Source organism: Thermobia domestica, chromosome 10 (assembly GCF_964235325.1).
Source record: "Thermobia domestica chromosome 10, izTheDome1.hap1.1, whole genome shotgun sequence".
Lineage (NCBI taxonomy): Eukaryota > Metazoa > Arthropoda > Insecta > Zygentoma > Lepismatidae > Thermobia > Thermobia domestica.
Window position 1 is genome coordinate 121,232,399 of NC_137463.1, and position 21,622 is coordinate 121,254,020.

Sequence of the window (21,622 nt, forward strand, 5' to 3'; positions counted from 1 at the left end):
TAAGGGATTAATGCCTTTTCGAACGATTTTATCAAATATTGAAGATTTTGTTCGTATTTCATTAGTAAACTTTTCATTAATAACTAATGTTGGGTAACTTACATCTTACGAAAATATTCTCAAAAAGTAAGTTGATTGAAATTATTCCGCGGTGAAGGCATTTACACTAACCTTATAAACAGGAAGGAACGTAATACGAAGTTTAGGTTGACTTGTTAGAAGTGGAGCCCATTGGTATATGTTCAAAAAGCCAGTATTCTTCACCATGGATAAAGCTACATAAGACCAGTTGAAATCATCATCTGCCAACTGAGATATTGAATTCTAGCCTAAGAATTCATTTTTCTCCCGTACGACTACCAGAGTACAGGGTGTCTATTCGTCACGAAATCAGAAAACCGTCATGGGGAAAAAAAAGAGAAGAAATTTAGCTTTTGGGTCACGATATTTTTTATCTGTACAAATATAAGTATAGACTGGAAAATTTTGTTCTATAAAATGTCAGAATTCACCACCAAAAAATCTATGGTCGGCCTTTAGACGATACTAAATCGCAAGAAAAGCACTCTTCTATCGCATGCATGAAAATTCGTTAGAGCGTTCACTTCTGGTGCTTGGGGTCCCGGGTTCGATCCCAGCCCCCGCCAAGTGAACTTTGTGGTGGACAAACACCGTGTGCGTGGGTTTTCTCGGGGTTCTCCCGTTTCCTCCCACTTTATTCATTCCACCATTTCATTCATTCCTCATCATCACAGTCTCCTTTAGCCTAACCGGCATAACCGTGGGACGTAAAACTCAAGGATTTCATTTCATTTTCATGAAAATTCTGCCCAATTTGCACTCCAAATTTGCTCTTGAGAATGTTACAAAATTTTATGGGCTGGGAAAGAAAGGTCAAGAAAGAGTCAGAAAATTTCATTTTGAAATTTTTAGTAGACATCCTGGAGTAGGATGTTTTAAGAAGCTAGTGGCTAGGTACTTTTGGAACACAACTGTACATTAGTAAAAAGTACAAATTCTATTTCTTCAATTTTTACATTAGTACAAAGTAAAAATTCTGTTTCTGCAACACATTTTCACTCAGGAATGAGGGATATTTGGAAACACTATTTATAGCCATAATTATATATCTGAAATATATAGAGGTGTTTGATTCGCTTCCCCTCACAGCTCGCTTCAGCTACATCAAATGGAATTTTTTAGTTTAATATCCCACGCATATGTTCTTTAAGCTAAAGGAAATGGACGGCCCTCGTATCAAATGGGTGCAATTACATTAAAACCATTGTATTTTTTATATCAATGGAAATAATTAGTGAAATATATGTATTTTGTGGGGCACACTTTGTCGTTTTTCTAGGAAGAAGGAAGTAGGCAGGTCTGTAGAGTATCAAAGAAGTGTGTAAATCTATATAAGTAGATGTGCCACGTGTTAGATATTAGTGGGTTTTGTGTGACATTTTCTCAATATTGAAGCCAGAAGTGGTAGTAGATAAATTAAAGTATAGATAGGATATGTTATTGGAGCGCTTGAAAGATAGCCAAAATTGCTTCTATACAGTTTTTACTCTAGCGATCAACATTGAAACCGGAAGTGGTTGATTTGTCACTTCCGGTTTGAATAGAGGATTAAGACCGCGCCTCCATTGCTTCCCAATGCGATTGCGAATTCATGTGCCTCTACTATTCCCTGTTCAGCGTAAGCTCTAAACTCCGATAAACAAAATATTTGTATCCTTCCGCTTGACACAAATACGATTGGCTAGTAATGTATCACTCCCACTCCCAATGGGGAGGAGCAAATTATACACGTGGATTTTGACAATACTGTCTCGTGTTGTTCAAATACTTACAGCAGCAGCAGAAGAGAAGAAAAAAACCCGAAAGATTAAAAAAAAAGTATTTGAGTTTCGCTGGTAAACAATTGTTGCTTAGTGAGTCAAGGTTTGCCTTGGCGTTTCACCACAACAACCGCGGAACCAGAATTCATGCCATCCATCTTTCAGACTTTAAAAGCAGAACACCCGTCCACAGTTGAGTTGGCGCCAGAATTACTGCGCATGCTTAGTGTTTATTTCTATTGTTTCATTAGCCACACTCGATTGCAGTATTATTAGATAATCCGTATTATATTTTGTCGTTTATAATAATATAGCAGTTTTATATGAAGCTTCATAGTAAAAGTAATAATCCAATCACATGAACTATTTTGCGGAGGATTACAAGCGTCGGTAGGACAACAGCAAATCAGCGAGATTTAATTTCACGTGGTTTTGTTTATCGCAGTTTAGAGCTTACGCCGAACAGTCTTTAGATCCGAAGATTTGCGAATGCGAATCAAGTTCCAGTGTCACTTTCAGAGCTTCAGTGTGAAATATTTTCAAAGTTTCAATGTCAAAAAGGAAATATAAATTGAATAAAAAGTCGCGGTTCGTGTATTAATTAAATCTTCATATTTTAAAGACAAAACAAAGAAAAATATACACACCTTCCACTCCAAGTTCCTTGCTTACATCTGCCCATAATTTGTTCACGACGTGTCGTTGGTGATAATCTGGATGAACTTTGTTCCACAATGGAACTTTATCAAAAACACAATTTATTAGTGCATCATCTATTTCCATTTTTATTTTTATTTTTATTATTTTTTATTTTTCTTTTTTTATCTCCGCACCTCCCAACGTCGTCTGCTTTCACACAAAAGAAACTTTTTTTCTCACGTAACGTTCAATTCCTCTGCAGACGACTCTCCATTCGCACGAATTCGGACGAACATTCCCAGCAGGTTGGGATGGTTCGCATTCGCATTGTTTCGTCGGTTTTTGCAGTTCGCAGGTCGGAACTAGTCGAGGCACTCTTAATTTATTTACGTGTGCTGGGAAATTTGCAATTGGAAGCAATGAAGGCGCGGCCTAAGAAAGAAAAGGTACTTATTCTTAGAACTCTAAATCGAGAAAAAAGAAGAGATTTTCGCAATCTCTTGTCGTTTTTACTGTATGTAGATAAATCTTGAAACAGGGATGAAGTGGATTTCTGTCACTTCTGGTTTTAGTAGAAGGTTAAGGATAGAGATGAAGTGTGTTCTTAAGACGCTTAATCGATTGCAGGGAACCTCTTTTCGCTATCTGTTCCGTTTTTTGTCTCTAGTGATTAACGTAAAAACCGAAAATGATTGATTTCTAGTACTTCCAGTTTGAATATCACCTCCGTCAAAAAAAAACTTGAGCTCTAACTTTTGACCCTTTATTTCCTGAGCAAAAGTGATGGCGGTTTATCAAGTAATTCTCTCCCGGACAGAAACACGGACAGAGTAAATATAGTATAAAGGAATTCTGGTAAACTAAATTCCTTGAAAACACGCATATAAAATAGAAATAAAATACCCTATTATATTTAGGATTTCAATACCTGGACCAACTGTCTTGACTGAAGTTTTATTTCGTTGCACGCAGAGCACGCCAAGCAAATTTTGGGGCAGTACCCCAAGGACAGCACTATCCAAGTTTAATGTTGAGTAGACAGAGATATATCTTGGCTTCCTTCTTTGAGTGAAACATTTTTGATTTTATAATTAAGTGACATGGAAAGAGAGAGAGGTTTTGTTCGTTTGTACTAGCTAATACATGAGTATGTACTACAAAGAAAAAGGCAATGTAGCTGCATTAGCTTTTTGTTCCAGATTACAGTTGGATATCGTTATAACGAATTTGATCGAGTTCGAACAGAATTCATTATGCGTGTTTCCCAAACATATCAATAGTGTTCTTTTCTACATATTTTGAAGTAATTGTGACACTGTATACGTATAATGGGGAACACGATTGAAGAAAGTAACTGTATGAGTTTTATTGTGGGCTTTGTCTGTTTTACTTAAAAAAGAATGTATTTTTGGGCTAGGAAAATTGTAATAACCGCGATTTAAACTAACTTTCACATTTTTTTTCTTAAAGAATAATTTGTAATATACATTTATTACTCTTTGTTTACTTCCTGTGATAAATTATATAGTGCATGCCAAGTAATAATATTAGTATTTATGAATGTAATTATATTAATGTTTGGTGAGTACATGTTCCGAACATACGAGTAGGTATTGTGTGTTACAGCGATTCCATGGGCCTGCATGCCGTTAGTATTTTTATCCATTCGCTTACTTGATCTATCTTTGTCAACCACAAAAGAATGCACGAAACGAAATATCTTTTGATTCTCTTGTCACATTCAAAATATTCAATTCTATTTGCCATTTTTGATTGAAATAACCCTACAGAAAATAGCCAAACCCTCAGCATATCATACAGTTTTTGGCTTTCTATGTATTTGTCAGCTGAGTTGTAAATGGTGAAAACACTATTCTGTACACAAATTCTTGTAAAACTTTGGGAAACAGAAATTGCAAGAACGTATGAAATTCAAGCTCGTAGCTTGTGAAGTACTAGACTAATATATTAGACCATCTTTGTACTTCGGAGATTTTTATTCTTAACGCATCTTTTTCACTTCTGTGAACGAAATCTCTGAAGTACATACGTGGGTCTTATGTACTTCGTGATACGTATTCTATGGCTTCAGTTAGTAAATAGTAACCTAGTAGTTTTGAGAAATAGGCGTCAGGACTTATGGAAACAGTATTTTACGTACACAATAAATTCGGAAAAAAAAGTCTATTCAGTTACAGTATTGCTGAATTATTCAGCTTTAGAAGTGAAATACACTATGTCATTAAAAGACACAAGGCTTATATTGCATTAACTAGTTTATTTTCTTCATTATCAGCCGTCGCTTGACGATGAGATTCCTGATGGTCATGGTCTAGATGAAGAGGAGGAGGAGTATGATGCACTGAACGATGAAACATTTGGTGCAGATGCTGTCGGTAAGTTTGATAAATATTTTTAGGAACTAAGTCATCAACAAATGCTTTAGATGAGTAACGTGTTACAGTAATTGCGCAAATCAGTGTTGCTTGAAGCAAACAGCTGACACAGCTTCATGGAATTTGTAAAATGAATTTTGAACGTGGTGTTTGGCTTTCGAACTGAGAGGATGTTGATATTAAAATTATGACTGACATTTACTTGTCTACATACTACTTCCTATTCACCGCCAAGTGTTTTGTTGATATTCGTTTTGTGTTCTGTTGTTCGTGCTTGGCATAGAGAGTTACTGTACTTTACGCTATGACGATTGCCTGATTAATCTGTCGTTTTTAGAATTAAAGGAATTTCTAGTAGGTTTTTTTTAAAGACATTTATCCGTGAGATTAGATATGTTGTGAAGAGAAAATCGTAAGAATACGAAACGTAGCAGTTATGTATTGTATATAATACATTAGGATGTACATTTCAACCCATTATTTTATATTTGAAAAACAAGAATCGTTACCTTAGTAGTGCACTGTGAAGTTTTTCAAAATTTGCTATGTCTCGTTGAATTAAGTCCTGCAGTTTTGACGACCAGGTTATTTCTGTGGAATTATTTCATATATTGCTACTTTCCAGGTTTGATCCTCTTGTATGCGGAACATTGATAATTTTAATACTTAAAAGGCTAAAAATAGATACATTTGTGGGCCTGTGCGCTTCCTTAATGTGCTAACGAAACTGTAGGACACTATACGAATAACATACGGATAATGTTGTTATGATATTTACTTATCAACCAATAGTGATACCATAATCGTTTGACATTAAACTAGATAGAGGCTTTGAGGTCTGTTCATTGACTTGACTGCTACGGAAATTTGAGTCCAGTACCTGTAAATATATGGTTATTATTAGAGACACGATTTTGTGGTAAATAAGAATTCGTAATTTTGTTATAAAAATATGCGAAAAGCGGGAAAAAATCGATGAATAAAAATTCAATGTAAGAACACTATTTTCATTAGCAATTACAATTTGTTACCTTTTGTTTCACCTTAATTTCCACTCATCAATCATCATAACATGAGCTCATGCATGACTATATTAAACATTGAGTTTATAACACTAATCATCCTCATTGAATAAAAGCATCATTTAAAGAAAGAAAACACACACACACAGAACATTAATAGAAAAATAATAACCAGTTTGTACAGTTTACTTATGCAAATAACACGTAAGCATTGTTTCAGTGTTTTCTGGTGTTAAATTTATTCTGTTGTCCGTAAGTATGTCATTGTAAGAAGAGAGCCCTCTCCACATCAGCATTGGAAACTTTTATGTATATTAGTTGGAGACACTTTATAGCGATTTCTGAATGCTCATCTAATATACCCCACAACCACTTTCCATAGTATCTACTTTACCAGTAGATACCGTTTGGAGCTCATTTTGCAACTGCACGTAGAATTTCAAAAATTCATGGTAGTCTGTTTTCTCAAAAGTCTGAATTTTCATCACATTGCGTCGAAAAATTGTCACTTTTTGCGTAAATTTCGTGCAATATCGAAACTTGTTGCAAAATTCGCTAATTCGACAGAATTTCGCGTTTAATAGCGAGCCTTATATGGCGTAACAAATAGTGAAAGAATATATTTTAGGTACACAACATTTTCGTACAAAACTGATACATTTCGTGTTTTCGCATGTCACCAAAAAATCGTGTCTCCAGTTATTATCTATATTGAATGATTTTGCATTCTTTCTTTAGGTTACTTCGATTATCCCAGATTGTTAAAAAAATCAGTGAGCTTTATTGGGCAAAATTGGATTTTATTAATTTTTTTATTTACATTTAAAGCCGTATTCCTGCTTAAAATACCATTTAATTATTCATATTTTATTGTGCACATGAAATTACGGAATTTCCTGTCACACAAAGGGAATCCGTGAAGTCGATCCGCGTTTCATAGGATACGTTTTGGAACATTCGCACTAGTTTGTATTTCGGTTTCTAGAAAGAAGGTAGTAGACAGTTTTGTAGAGTAATAAAGAGGTGGGTAAATTTAACATACCACAATTATGCAGGGTGTCTATCGGTCACGAAAGTCATGGAAAAGTCACGAAATCAGAAAACAGTCGTGAAGATCAAGAAATTTAGCTTTTGGGTCACGATTTTTTAAAATCTGTACAAATATAAGTATAGACTGGAAAATTTTGTTCTATAAAACATGAAAATTCACCACCAAAAATTTCTATGGTCGGCTTTAGACGCTACCAAATCGCAAGCAAAGCACGCTTCTATCGCATACATGGAAATTCAGCCCAGTTTCTACCGAAATTCACTCTTGAGATTGTTACTAAATTTTATGGTTTGGTAAAGAAAAGGTCACGAAAAAGTCACGAGATTTCATTTTGAAATTTTAGTAGACACCCTGTTATGCCGTTTAGGCCAAAGAGGCGGATGATTAATGAAAGTAAACGATTGTGGAAGAGCACAATTACATTTTTTGTGCTCTTCCACCAGGCCGAACCCAGAACCACATGCATCAAGAACGCGCGCTACCCTCTAGATACCCGTGATCCGAGACCGAGATCTTCCGATAGAAATAGACGCAATTTTCGAGACGAGAGTGTACCAAGTTATAAGTATCGCTGTTCAGAGAATTCTGGAGACGTAAACACTTGACAGAATGCAACCATACTTGGTAGGAGTATATTTGAGAACATGCAGAAGCGGTTGGGGTAGAAAATAAAATTAGTTCCAATTTTCTCCACCAGAGGTAATTGTGGCGTTGTACAGTCCGCAGCAAAAAACCTGCAACATGAGTATGTAAGTTTATTGTGAAACGACGAAGTCTTTTGCTCCAAAATAAGTGTGCAGGGGAGTACGCCCAAGTTTCTCTGGCGTGATTCGTGCCACTTAGACATTATGTTGATTCCCTGCACTGTTGGGTGGAGTTTCACAATAAACTTACATGCTCATGTTGCAGGTTTTTTGCTGCGGACTGTACAACATCAAGTAAGTGCAACGTGGAAGAAAATCGACACTAGTGATGCTAAATGATGATAAAGGCTGTCATTACGTCTCCTTAGGGTCTCGTGACATTGAATACCAATGCTATTAGTTCCCTGTAGTCAGTGGCGGATTTTTTTTAGCTCCTCCGTGGCTAAGCGGTTAGCATACACGCCTTAGGCGTTGGAGAACTGGATTCGATTCCCAGCGGGAGCTCATGTGGTTCGGATTCCACGTTAATCAGTAGGTTCACGTCTCATATAGCCTCGCTGCTGAAAGGGACGTTAAACTCAAAATCAGCTCAACTCAGGTGGGATTTACGGAGGGAGGGGGCTTTTGAGCTGAAGTGTCCCTTTAAAATTCTTGGATACCTTACAGAAACAAAGTTAAATGTTTGTCTTTCCTGTGCTAATAAACTGCAAGCTCCCCCCAAAATTTCAGGAAAAAACTGGTGTCAGATCTCACCTCCAGAGTCGATTGTGTGTCTGTTCAGTGTTAAATACGGTAAGTGTGGTATGGAAGACAAATTATATCGATATTCAATGAAAAAGGGCCGTAATTATGCCCCCCGTGCGACGCGTAGCATTGATTTGTACTCCTATTAATAACCTGTGGTGTAGTGATGTGTTATGGGCAATGATGGTGATGTGGGGTTCTGCCCAAATGTACTCACTTGACGTGAAGGTCCCTGGATAAGTAAAACCCACGGTGAATAGTACCGCATGAGATGATGATGATCTAAGGACGGGACCTACAGGTTAACATGGGATCCGACCCACGTGTGTCTTCACCGGAAATCGAACCCGGGACCCTTCAATCACAAGACAGTGTGCGAAGAAAAAACAAGCAAACATCGGATCACCATTAATTCACATTTGGCACATAGTGGAGCTCAAACCTGTATCACTGAAACACATGTAGGCGTGAGTAAACACCTGGAGAGGCAATTACAGCTTTTCGTATCATTTAGTATCACTAATGTCGTTTTTCTTCCAGGCTGCACTTACTTGGCGTTGTACAGCGCCACAATGACCTCTGGTGGCGAAAATTGGAACTAATTTTATTTTCTACACCAATCGCTTCTGCATGTTCCCAAATGTACTCCTACTAAGTTTGGTTGCATTTTGTAGAGTGGTCACGTCTCCAGGGTTCTCTGAACAGCGATACTTATTTTATGATAACCTGGTACTTTCAGGACGGCTTTTCGCGACTAGAATGATTCAAACCGTGTCTCATGGGCAACATTATATATATGTGTGTATTCTAGCATAACACTTGAATACTTGGAGCAAATTCAACCACACTTGGTACACATACGATTTATAACTCCGAAAAAATTTCTTTTGGTATAAAACACCCCTGGGGATGTGGGAGTATGACGTAAAAATAATCGAAAAAGGCGGATATTAGTGTCGGATCTACAGTTTTCGAAGTCGCTGAGGTGAATAGTGACATGCCTACGCCATGTAAGAAACTCCTCGCACCTTAAGGGGTTGGAGTTAGAAGGGGATGACATGTAAAAATAATCGAAAAATACTGTTATTAGTATCAATCCACAGTTTTCGAGATAATTGAGATAGAGTGAAGGGTGGGAGTAGGAAGGAGACGACATATAAAAGTAATCGGATACGACTGATGTTAGTGTCCAATTCTTAGTTTTCGGGATGAAAATCATTTTTCTGTGTTTGCATCACGGGAAGATGGTTGAACTATTTGGAATTAATTTTAGAACATAATACCTATCTCAGGGTGGATTCTTGTCATGTCACTGTGGCTGAATGAGATATCCTAAATAAGTAGAGACGTTCAAACATTTTGCTGAGAATACATTATCGTACTGATATTTATAAGTACTTTCATTGAAATGTTTATCCTAAGGGGAGGAAGGTCTTAAGTGCCATCCATTCCATAGTGTGGAATAGGAATATAATCATCGATTACATTCAGGATTGAAATCGCTGGGTCAACTGTTCTGACTGAAGATTCCTTTAGTTTTCCTCAAAAACACGCCTCTCAGATACTAAGATGCAATAGTATCTCAGGGTCAGCACTATCTAGATGTAGTGTTGGGAAAATAGATATATGTCTTCAATAATTTCCTTATAAGTGAAGAATTTTCAGTTTGTAATTAACTGACACATGGGGGGAAAGAACATCTATTATTTGTTGTACTAATACGCTAGTATGTATTACAAAGGCAAAGGGAAGGTAGTCGGATGGGTTTTTGTTCCAGACCATTTCAATTTAAGTTTTGGGGTTGTTGTTTGTAAGTTTTACCCAAGAAAGCCCACTGGTTATTTTTGGTGTGGGAAAACTTCAATAATCCTGGTTTATCCGGATCTGATCTTGAGTCTTTGGTTCTGATGACTTTCTATTTACCAGACGCGGCTTAACCGGTGCTTAAAAAAAAAAAAAATCGCAAGAATTATCAGTAGACACGTTAGAGGGAAAAGGAGAGAGAGAGGGAGAGAACAAATATGGAGTTGACAACTACTTTTCAGATTTCTCCTACTTTTCCCCCTTACCCAAACTTTTGACAACCTGACTGCAGTTTACAAATCCCTTCGTCACGTAACAGACTATTTCCTGTTACCCACCTAGTGCCTCAGTTACTTTCAGCATTAGGAACGTTTTTCTGTGCATTCCTGTTCGATCTTAAAGCAATAAGAATCACCCTGCTTCTATGTACTGTCCGAAATTAAAAACACAATCCATATTTACGTAATCACTTGACAAAACGAAATGCTTGAAATCTAAATGAAGAATGATAACAGTAGTCTGTCTTTTGATAAAAAGATTGCGTTTTACGAAAAAAAGAAAAAAGTCACGAAATGGTGCTTGAAAGAACAAGGGTGTATCGGACAGTATTGCTGATGTGTTGCGTCTTTTAAAAAGTCAATTTCAATCCTTTTAAGCAGGTAGTTCACGCATACAGTATGAACTTGTTAATGCATGTCTGGCACCAGTGCAAGAGAGGAAATAGAAAGACCTTTTCTTTTTGTTTGTTGATATAGTTTATTTAAAACTTAATTAATACACAATTCCTGAAAATATAATACTCGTGAATTGTCATGTACCATATTCCTATTCATTATATGGTGGTTATTTATCTTTTTCATTTTTCCTCTGCCTTTGTATTAACCGTGATTTTGAGGTAATCGTGGATATCTTCCCCTCTTACGTAAATAGGGATAGGCGGAGATGAATTTGTGCAAAATGCTGGTTTGTTCTACGGTATTCTTGGGTTCATTTAGGTGTTTGGATAATCCTGAAACCATTTAATTCTTGTCCTTGTCCCTTAGAGTCTCTGCCGTCCCTCTTCGTAATTTCTATGTGGGTTGTTAGAATTACATACCACCTTGTAATTACCAGTTTTCTTTTCCATCTTCCTAATAACTTTTGTTTCCTGTTTTAAAAAATCCGGTTTTTTTATTATTTATTCAGGGATTACTCTGAAACCATATCCTTATGTAATTTTTGTGCATTCTACATAAATAAGAGACTTGTCCGTAACGGAGAGAGACCCAGTTATTCGCCTTTTTCCTTTCTTTCTTTCTTTTCTTTTCTTTTCTTTTCTTTTTTTTTTTTTTTGTTGTGTTTCATGTTTTATTTATTTATTGTTGATTTTTATAACTGGTAAAATTTGTTGTTTCATGTAACTAACGAATATTTACTATAGCAATTTTGGAAACCATTTTTATAAACAAAATCTTCTTGTCTATTATTGTCCTCATTTCGTGATACAGGTTTATATACCGTAAGGAAGAAGTTAATCTGAGTGTTTTGAATTTTTTGTAGTATAATGCACCAATTTATTTATGTAGAGAGCTCCCTTGTGGCTAAGCGGTTAGCGTACACACCTTTGGCGTGGGAGACCCAGGTACGATTCCCGGCGGGAGCACATGTGGTTCGGATTCCACGTTAATCAGTAGGTCCACGTCTCATATAGCCTCGCTGCTGAAAGAGACGCTAAACTAAAAAAATCAACTCAGCTTATTTATGTAGACATTACTTTTGTATTGGCATTGCGTTTTCTGTAAAGATTAACCAATTTGCTAATGGTCATGCCAGAGAAATTTCCTATCTTCCAGTGATACGGTGAAATTGATTTTTGGTTAGATTTTGTTAAACTATGCTGTGTTTCTTTGATTCTAGTATCGATGTCCCTCTTCGTCATTTCTGTGTAGGTGGTTACGATTACATACCACCACGTAATTACCAGAGTTTATTTTTCCGTCTTCCTAATAACTTTTGTATACTGTTAGTATTTTTGTGGACCGAAAGAATCTTCTGCATACCTATATTATTTTACGAACCTGCTGTCTATAGATAAAACCTCTGCTTTGTAAAATTTGTTTTCAACGGGAACAGAGTAATAACTTGATCATCAAAGTTAACAGGAATTTAATCAAAGTAATCTCGCAGCTTCCGATCAGCTTCAAGGTGCACCAATCAGGGTAACAATTTTGGTTTCTTAATGTATGCATTTATCGTGATAGGTTAATCATTTATGACTTTCATTGAGCTTCGTCCTTGATTGGTTACATTGGAGTTTAATGTCCCTTTCAGCACCGAGGCTATATGAGATATGGACCTTCAGCTTATTGCGGAATTGAACAACATGAGCTGCTGTAGGGAATCGAACTCGGGTCTTCTGCGTCAATGTTAGATTGTGTCTTATTATTATTATTATTATTATTATTATTATTATTATTATTATTATTATTATTATTATTATTATTATTATTCACTGTTATGTTTAATGGGGAGATACATTAAATATAATACGTATACAATATGCAATAAATACAAATGAAAAAGATAATGGATTGAAATTTCACGTCACGTGGACATGTGTATTTTTGATACAACAAATAAGAGTTTTTACCGTACCGTAATTCACTAATACACAAAATACGGTATTTCTTTTTCCTTTCGGGGGGCACGGTGGCTTAGTGGTAGAGCGCTTACCTCTGGTGCATGAGGTTTCTGGTTCGATCCTCTGCCAAGTAAGTTTGTGGTGAACAACATCGTGTTCGTGGGTTTTCTCTGGTATTCTCGTTTCATCTCACAATTTCATTCCACCAATCCTTCCATCATCATTCACTTGCCTTAGTCATCCGTCTCCTTAGATAAGGTCTGTACAAGGATATAATTGTGGGGCGTTGAACTGAAAGATTTCATTTCATTTTCTCTTTGCTTTGTATGATTCCGATAGCAGATACAAAAAGCAGAATGGTTCTCATCACTAAGTGACTATCGACATTTCACTGGAAATGATTTCAGTATAGTTCTGGTACCTTCCTCAATCCAAATAGATACAGAAATCAGGATACAATAGAGATACTCCTTAATCAGCACATTACCATTGTATTCGATCCCAGATCTCGCGAAATGTGGGCTTGGTGGTAAACAAATAGTTTTCTTCTCCACTTTCGTCATTCCACCATTATCATCATTTCATTGCCAGTCTCTCTTAGCCTCGGTGCATAATCGTGGGACATTAAACTAAAATAAATATAAAAAAATGTAGTTTAGAGGCACATGTCTATTAATCCAATATGGTGTCCGAATAGATACTCCTTAGTTAGATATGTGTCCTTTTTCTTTTCCTACGTCTCCTCTTTACGTGAAGAAATGTGTATGTTTTACCTTCTTTTATGTTGTGAGGTATTTTCCCTATTTTCTGGTAGCAACTTGTGCAGACTTAATTTTTTAATCATAGCGAAATACTATTTTTTTAACGTTACTTTTTAAATCTCATTTGGATTGGATAGACAAGAAAATTTGTTGGAAATATCAAAATCATATACAATGGTATTTTATGATCCTACACTTAATAGTTTTTTCATTTAAATAAATTTAAAGATCCCATTTTTTTTTTAAAAAAAAAGAAACTATTTCTGTTAATATATGTATATTTACGCTTTGAAACAAACTTATTTTTAGCTCCTGAAGTCTTGTTTTGTTTGACCTGCAATTCTGTATTTTAGAAAAATACATTAGGACGAGAGATCATTTTAACTTCGGTTAGTTTTTCTGATTTCACTTTTACTTACTTTCGCTGTATTTCATGTTGTACATTCTTTAATGTTGGACTGATTCCCCTATGGAACAATAATTTCTACTACTAAGTATGCTAATTGATAAACCACATAGTCACTGTGAATCATGATTTTTAGTAATGTGTTTAGTGTGTACATTGAAGGTTGTTTTCAATACATAATGTATATTCATCATCATCAGCTAATAGCTTTTATTATTAAAGTTCTGTATCAATTGTTCAGTTCTATGAAATCGCATAATGGGCATATTTTTCCCATGTGCATCTCCTATCTGTATGATATGCGTATAATTAGCCTTGTATCCTTTAAAAGCATTGTTTGCGTTGTGGATTGACCTACTTTTAGTTGGAAATAATTGTTTTTTGATACGTGAACATTAACATATAAATAGCAAACAAATCAGAAAGCTATGCCTTGGATTAACTTGGAAATTGTTTATTATTATATTTTTTAACTTTATTACAGAGGGAGACTGGGAAGAAGACCATGAAAAGCTTGCTGAAATCACAGAGCAAGAACGCATCCACAGGAACAGCTATAATGGTAATCTTGAGAAAACGGAAGAGAATGTAAGTACTCAGGCTACTCGGCTTTTTATTCTTTCATTTGTTTTTACTTTTCTTCTTTAAGGATAATTTCTTCAAGATCGAAATGATCAGAGATTTAGATTTCGAAAAATCATTTCTTTCGAAACATTATTATTGTTATGACAGTAGTTTATAAATTAATTTTTCTTTATAGGGTATGAAAATGCTCACTTCTGTAGGGTTAAATCCGTGGTCAAATATTTGAATGATCTTTGTTTGTTTCCTCCTGCTGAATCATCGATCATTAGTCTGTTAGCCTAGAGTCATAATAATTAGTGATAAAACTAAATATTAGTTCTTTGAAGTTAGTAATCAGAAATTTTCAAAATTTTCATTGGAAAATCGTTACCCATAAATTAATTATTTTTTCAAATGAAAGATTCAATGTGCACAAGTAGTAAAAAATGCACACGCTTGGATACATTTCTGATTGGACTTTTTATATTACGTTAAGGATGTTGAATCCTGTGGATTAATTTCTAAACATATCTGCCCATGGAATTACGGGAAAAATCGTCTCAAATTTGAGTTCATTGAGGTACCGCTTTATGACACTAGTAAATGTGTCCATGCTTGGATTACATTTTAATTCCAATTTTATACGAACTTGAGAACGTTGAATCAAATGGAACTGCTTTTAAATAACATATTCGTGGAGTGCTTAGAAAAGTGATTTCAAATGTTGGGGTATAAATAAATATAAGGGGGCCACGGTGACTCAGTGGTAGCAGATTAAAAACGCACAATGTGTTGTCTTGTTTATTGGTGGAGTCTCATTGTTGGTTAAATAGGTATTTTCTTTTAGCTCCAATTCTTTTTTTCTTTCTTTCTTTCTTGCGGGCCACACCTTTCTGTCAATGGAAATGGTTTTCTTACGTATATCCCCATTCCTCGAGCACGTCAGCCCCACGCTGATCCTACGGTGAGGGTATGCTTATGGGATAGCCAGGGTAGTAGCATAAGTTCTTGTCGCCAGCGTCCCGGTGTGAAGTTGCAGCGTTCACACACATTTTCTGTTTATAAAGGGGTACTAAAAGATCTTTAAAATCTTGTTCAGACTCACACACTTAAAAAAAAACCCTCAAGTTGTGGATAGTGTGGAAAAGACAAATATCGCGACGCCGGTAGGTCGATATCGTGTAATTAAAGATGCTAACAGTGCCAATGCTGAAGCAAACCGTCCGAGTGTTATTACGCCCTTCTTGTCATTTACAAAATTATCACTTATAACGCTGGACATGTTAAGGATATCAAGAAATTACGGAATGACACCTCATTGCTGGAAACGGCCGACAAGAAGCAAACAAGGAAGCTACTCAATTTGAATATCATTGGACCAGTAAACATATCAGTAGAACGTCACCGTCTGTTGAACGTCTCTCGAGGAGTCATATCGTGTTAGGACCTCTTAATGCTACCGAGGAGAGGATTAAGTCGGAGCTCGCTGACCAACATGTGGAGGTAGCTTGCCTCAAAAGTAAGAAGTCAGGTGAACTCGTTGCTGCTCGTTGCTGATTCTTACTTTTAGTTTATCTACACTTCCAAACTACGTGAAGGCTGGCCATTGTCGACTTAATGTCCGTCCCTGTATTCCCAATCCCCTGCACTGTTTCAAATGTAAACACTTGAGGCACATCAGCACGTCTTGTAATGCAAATGCTGTTCTTTGTGCAAATTGTGGCCAGAGTAATCATGGGGCGTAACCATGTACAGCAACTAAGCCTTTGTGTGTCAACGACAAGGGCGAGTATTCTGCCTAATCTTCAGACTGTCTAGCCTTTCAACGTGAGAAACTTATCCGATAGCTAATGGTGAACAGATCTCTGCTGCAGATGCTAAGTCTCGCTTAAAAGAAAGCAGGTCTTCCTCGCTTTTTGTGCCCTTTGCTGGTGGGGCAGCTACTTCTTCTAAATATGTGACAACCCAGACGTCCGACGTTTCCACCTAAAGAGATCTTGTTCCCGACAAAAGTCCAGAAATTCACATCTTCATCGACTAGGACATGTTCCTGTCAGTGTTGGTCTTCAGCGAACGTGAACTCTTTGCATCTCACCTTATATCGCCACCTAAAATTTAGCCATCCTATACGCCAGCTCAGTGATACAGTTTTTTTCCCCGAAAAGATCAAACTTCACACCTAAGCCGCCTGTAGTTTCTTTAATATCTGACACGGTGCAAGATAAACTAATGGATACTGAGTGAACGGTGTTTGGCCCATGTGTAAAAGTTCGCCTGAAACGTTAATTTCTGATTATTTTTTTTAAACTTTGTTATGTATTTATTATTTTATCTCTACGGCTTTATTTATATTTTGCAGCAGTTTTTTTTTAAAATTTAATTTTAATATGTTCGTTTTTGAACATATAGTCCGTGTTGATCATGACGGGGACAAATAGCCTCGATGTTGACGTCCCCATTAACCCATCAATTAGTCAATTTAACGAATTCACAACAGGATACGCAAAGGCAAGGGGAATTTGTGATTAGCTGTAAGACAGTTTGATCAAACAAAACCCATAGCGTAGATGAATAGTAATAGAATAATGTTGTTTTCGAGTAGGAGGAAACAATTTGTGTTTTAAAAAAAAATGGAAAATAAAATCCAGTGATTAACTGAGATGTCGAAGCATGTTAAGTTTTAATTGAAGCCTCTCTTGCTCGTAACTGCTAAAATGGCCACCAGTATACGTATTGATTGCTATATTAGGTTTTAGTTTCAAAACTATGAGAAAGATTAATTTGTGCTGATTAACTTGTTATTCATGTTTTACAGAAAGAGAATGAGAATGATTTTAACGGGGAACCTGAGACGAGCATCGAGGATCAGTTAAATCAGCTGGTGCTTGATGATGGTGACGATTCTCCTTCGGAGGTGACCAAAAGGCCCATTTCGTCTGCACGAGTAAGTTGATCATTATGATGTTAGTATAGGTATAATTATGCATTAGGTTGACACCAATTGAGAATCGCGTCAGATGAGTTAACGACAGTTTCCAGTAGTAAAGGCTTTGTTATATTGGATAAATTAAGTGTTTTCGGTATTAAATTAAAAGATTCGACATTACCTGTAATATTCATATTATACTGAACGATAGTTACATTTTCGTGAATATGTAACATTTTCAAAACATCACTGTAACTACGTTTAAGGCTTTCAAATTTAATGTATTGATTGTATTCTACTGAAGTAATTGTTTATCAATTGTATAATCCTGACCGAACTGAGGGATGTACTTTCAAAAGTTAACATAACCATTATACGACTTTCGGGGGGGGGGGGGGGGGGAGCATGAGAAGTTGATTCTTCTAAAACGCAAAGTCCGGAATGCTGAAGCAGTTGCTATCATCCTGTCACCAGAATTAATGAAAGGAGGAAACATGATATATAATATATTATAACCGTCAAAAAAATGTTCTCAGTACATGGACATTTGATTGTCCAAGCATAGCAGCTAGGCTGTAATACAAGCCATGTTGTCTGAGTGGAGAGCACAGACTTCAGGAGTAAGAGAGTGTGTGGCTGTTCTGGGAAGCAAAATGGGTAGTGTGATTAAATGCATCGGCACGGTATGCCGAAAATCCTGGTTCATTTTTTTTTTAAACTATTCATGGAAAACTAACTTTTTTTTTTTTTTTTTTTTTCCAAGATAATACATTAAACACAGCACTCTATCCTTCATGCCTTAACTGTAAGAAAAGTGTTCTGTTTTACGAACTTGTAGAAAATTATAACTCAATACCAACAAAGTGAAACGCAACTACAAATTATAACTTTCTTTTAATTATAAAAATACACACTTTACACAACTCTTGACGTTGAGAATTAAATTGATTTATTTTTCTTATAAGGATTCTACAGAAAGAAAAAAAACTCTTCTGTATATTACGAGTTTAGCATTTCAGTAGTTGCCAGAGAGTAATGAAACCTTTAGAGAAAGTTTTTGGGTCGGCTACAAAGTAAGGTCTATTTCTCTCTTTTTAACAATACTCCAAATGTAACTGTGCATGTTTGAAATATGGCAAAGGTAAAGTAAGGGAAAAAGGTTTTAGTGAAGGGGGAAAAAAAATTGTTCTTCAGTCATTGTAATTTCGCACCATCCAGCAAGTGACATGATCATTGTGTTGATTATAAATTTAGTTATATTTCTCTATTTATCCGTAGGACAAAATAACTCATTAGTTACAAAAACAGACTATTGATATGCATATGTGAAGCAGTTCTACCAACAATAAACATAATAATTCCACATGAAAACTTCAGAATAGAACTCTCAATCTTTTTTCGGTTCATATCCTCAAACATCTTCACTATTATAAACAAGGTACAACAATATACTTTTACTAAACCAACTGATTAACAACTTCTACTTGCTACACTTTTTAAAAGCATTTTCTGCCTACCTTGTTAATTCACAATAATCTCTCAACACATTGTTATGTGAACTGTTTAACCATTGGGGAATAATCCAAAGATTGAAATGTTAAAACCATTTTAAAAAAGGAAACTTTAATGCCATCTATTGGAAGAATTATAAGTATAATAAAGAGCGAACGCAGCTGAGCATGAAAGCTTTTTGTTTCTCCCTGGTTTTTATGTCTGGAGTAACATCCCTTCACCTGCATAGCTTCGTGTTTCAAATATGTTGCCTCCCAATATTGGGCTAGAAAATCAGAAAAATACGTGGTTTCGCATCTCCTTCATGCAAAGTTTTATCTGATAATGGTGCAATAAAGGTTTGAGAATCGTAAATTTAGACAGTAGGAAATTTTGTAGATAAAATATCTTCAAATGCTCATTAGCAATCTTTGAGAAACTGTGATAGCACAATACATATTACACAGGCCATAATGGAGATTAAATTACTAATCTCATCAGAATGCAGCGTTACTGTCTTGGTTAAAAACTTTTTTTTTTTCAAATGGCACTTCGTGAAATTACTACATATGAAGAATGGCTGCAGAACAGAGAACAAAACACGTGTCTCACAGGAAACATGCAGATGTTAATAGGAACACACGAAGTCAGGGTATTGACTATCTATATCCATATCACCGATTTTATAGGTAGTCCGGTAGTTCACTGCAAGGAACACGGTAGCAACATAAATAATGTAATAATGTTTCATGCAGACAAGTTGAGATTGGCTGAGCACGGTGTGAAAGGTGATTTTCTGAAGGCAAGGCACTATGCTGTCCAGATGTTCAAAGTATTGGGAAAGTATAGGAAGCTATATATATAATATATATATAATATATATATATATATATATATATATATATATATATATATATATATATATAATCAGTTTAGAACCTCACGTTTTTCCCTCATTAAGATACACGAGCACATACTGACCATCAAAATTAATCTCTACACCGGCAGCTGATTGGATATATACAGGGTGGTAGGTAACTCCACCGACAAAGTTTGGGAGGTGATTCCTTATATGAAATGAAAGAAAAAAGTTCTGGTAAACATGGGACGAAAAACGTCTCCTTTCAGAGTTATGAGCCGCCGAAAATTCACGTTTCGAAACGCTCTGCCTTAGAAACTACAGGACCGATCCCAAGCGGTTTAAGGAATTACAAAGGAACTAGTATGCGCTCTATCTAAATATCCATGTTCTACCGTGGTCCGTTATCGGCGAAACGAACTGTAAAAAGGAAGTTGAGGTATAGGGATATTCCTTTAAGTACTAATGGCGTGTTCGTTTCGCCGATAACGGAGGATGTTAAAACATGGATATTTAGATAGATCGCATACTAGTTCCTGTGTAATTCCTTAAACCGCTTGAGATAGGTCCTGTAGTTTCTAAGGCAGAGCGTTTCGAAACATGATTTTTCGAATTTCCGGCGGTTCATAACTCTGAAAGGAGACGTTTGTCGACCTAAGTTTATCAGAACTTTTTTCTTTCATTTCATATAAGCAATCACCTCGTCGATGGAGTTACCTACCACCCTGTATATATATATATATATATACATCACCTGTTGCGTCCCAAAACCCGCTGTATAAAATGGGTGTCCCAAAAACTGCTATATAAAAATGGATGTTTCGAGAACTGCTACATACAAATGAAATGATAACTGTACGGAAAATAGTACAAGGAAACACTATAGAATTCTGTTGGTCTGAATATAAGGCCAGCACATGAAAAGGAAGGCTTGTGTTGGTAACACGAAAATTCTTGTCACACGCAGTGAAATTCTTGCCAAGAAAAAGGATAATGCAACTACCTTTTGTAGTTCATATAACCGTACATTCGTTACACCACGATTTTGTCTTTAAACTATTAGACAGAATAAATTTGGAGGATATTGGGTTATTGAAAGAATATGTCGAAGCAGAAGATTCGTCGACTGTGCGTGTGCGACGACTGCGTGTGCGTGTTTCATTATCAACGCTGCCTCCAGGGAAAACTTTTAGAATTTCAGTAGTTCTTATTCCGGCAGGCAGTCCTGTGCTCGATTGGTTAATTGAATTAAAAATTGAGCGTTCCTTTCAGCACCGAGGCTATAGGGACCTACAACGTGGAATCCGAACCACATGTCTACCCGCCGGGAATTTTGTGTTCCAGTGTATCATCTCTTACATTCTACAGCTATTGAGGTGCGAATTTGTCGTTATTTTGCCACATGTGGTTCGTATGAGAGAAATGACAGTTATTTCTATTCCTTGCAAGTCTACATTATTTTACAATATTTGTGATTGTGTATCTTTCAGTTAACAATGTTTTATCTTTTTCATCCCTTCACAAAATTATTTGTCTTAGACTGCTCTCATTTTTGACATGTAATATAATCTCAGTCAAGTGAGAGTGATAGTATCTTAAAAACAAACAATGTTGTTCATTATTAACAGTGCTTCCCCTCGATTATTTTAGAGGGTTCAAACTCTCGGCATGTTAAAATTCTTACCACGGAGTATATTCACAGAATACTGCGAGTAGTTTTACATAACAGACACGGTGCTCACTACAGAGAAACTGGACACCGTAGTTTGGTTGTATACCAATCCAACGTTTTTTTTTCTTTTATTTTTTCCGGTTTCCGTAATTGTTCTATACACGTTGACATTTTTTCGCTTCA

General features: G+C 36.1%; 1 protein-coding gene across 2 annotated transcripts in view; it reads left to right on the plus strand.

The window, feature by feature from the left end:
• Patr-1 (Protein associated with topo II related - 1) overlaps nucleotides 1-21,622 on the plus strand; it is an 86,236-nt gene that overhangs the window by 7,466 nt on the left and 57,148 nt on the right. For both annotated transcript variants that reach the window (XM_081728520.1, XM_081728521.1), the window contains exons 2-4: nucleotides 4,777-4,876; nucleotides 14,412-14,515; nucleotides 17,307-17,435. In XM_081728520.1, coding sequence (XP_081584646.1) covers nucleotides 4,777-4,876; nucleotides 14,412-14,515; nucleotides 17,307-17,435 — 333 coding nt within the window. The remainder of the gene's footprint in view (nucleotides 1-4,776; nucleotides 4,877-14,411; nucleotides 14,516-17,306; nucleotides 17,436-21,622) is intronic.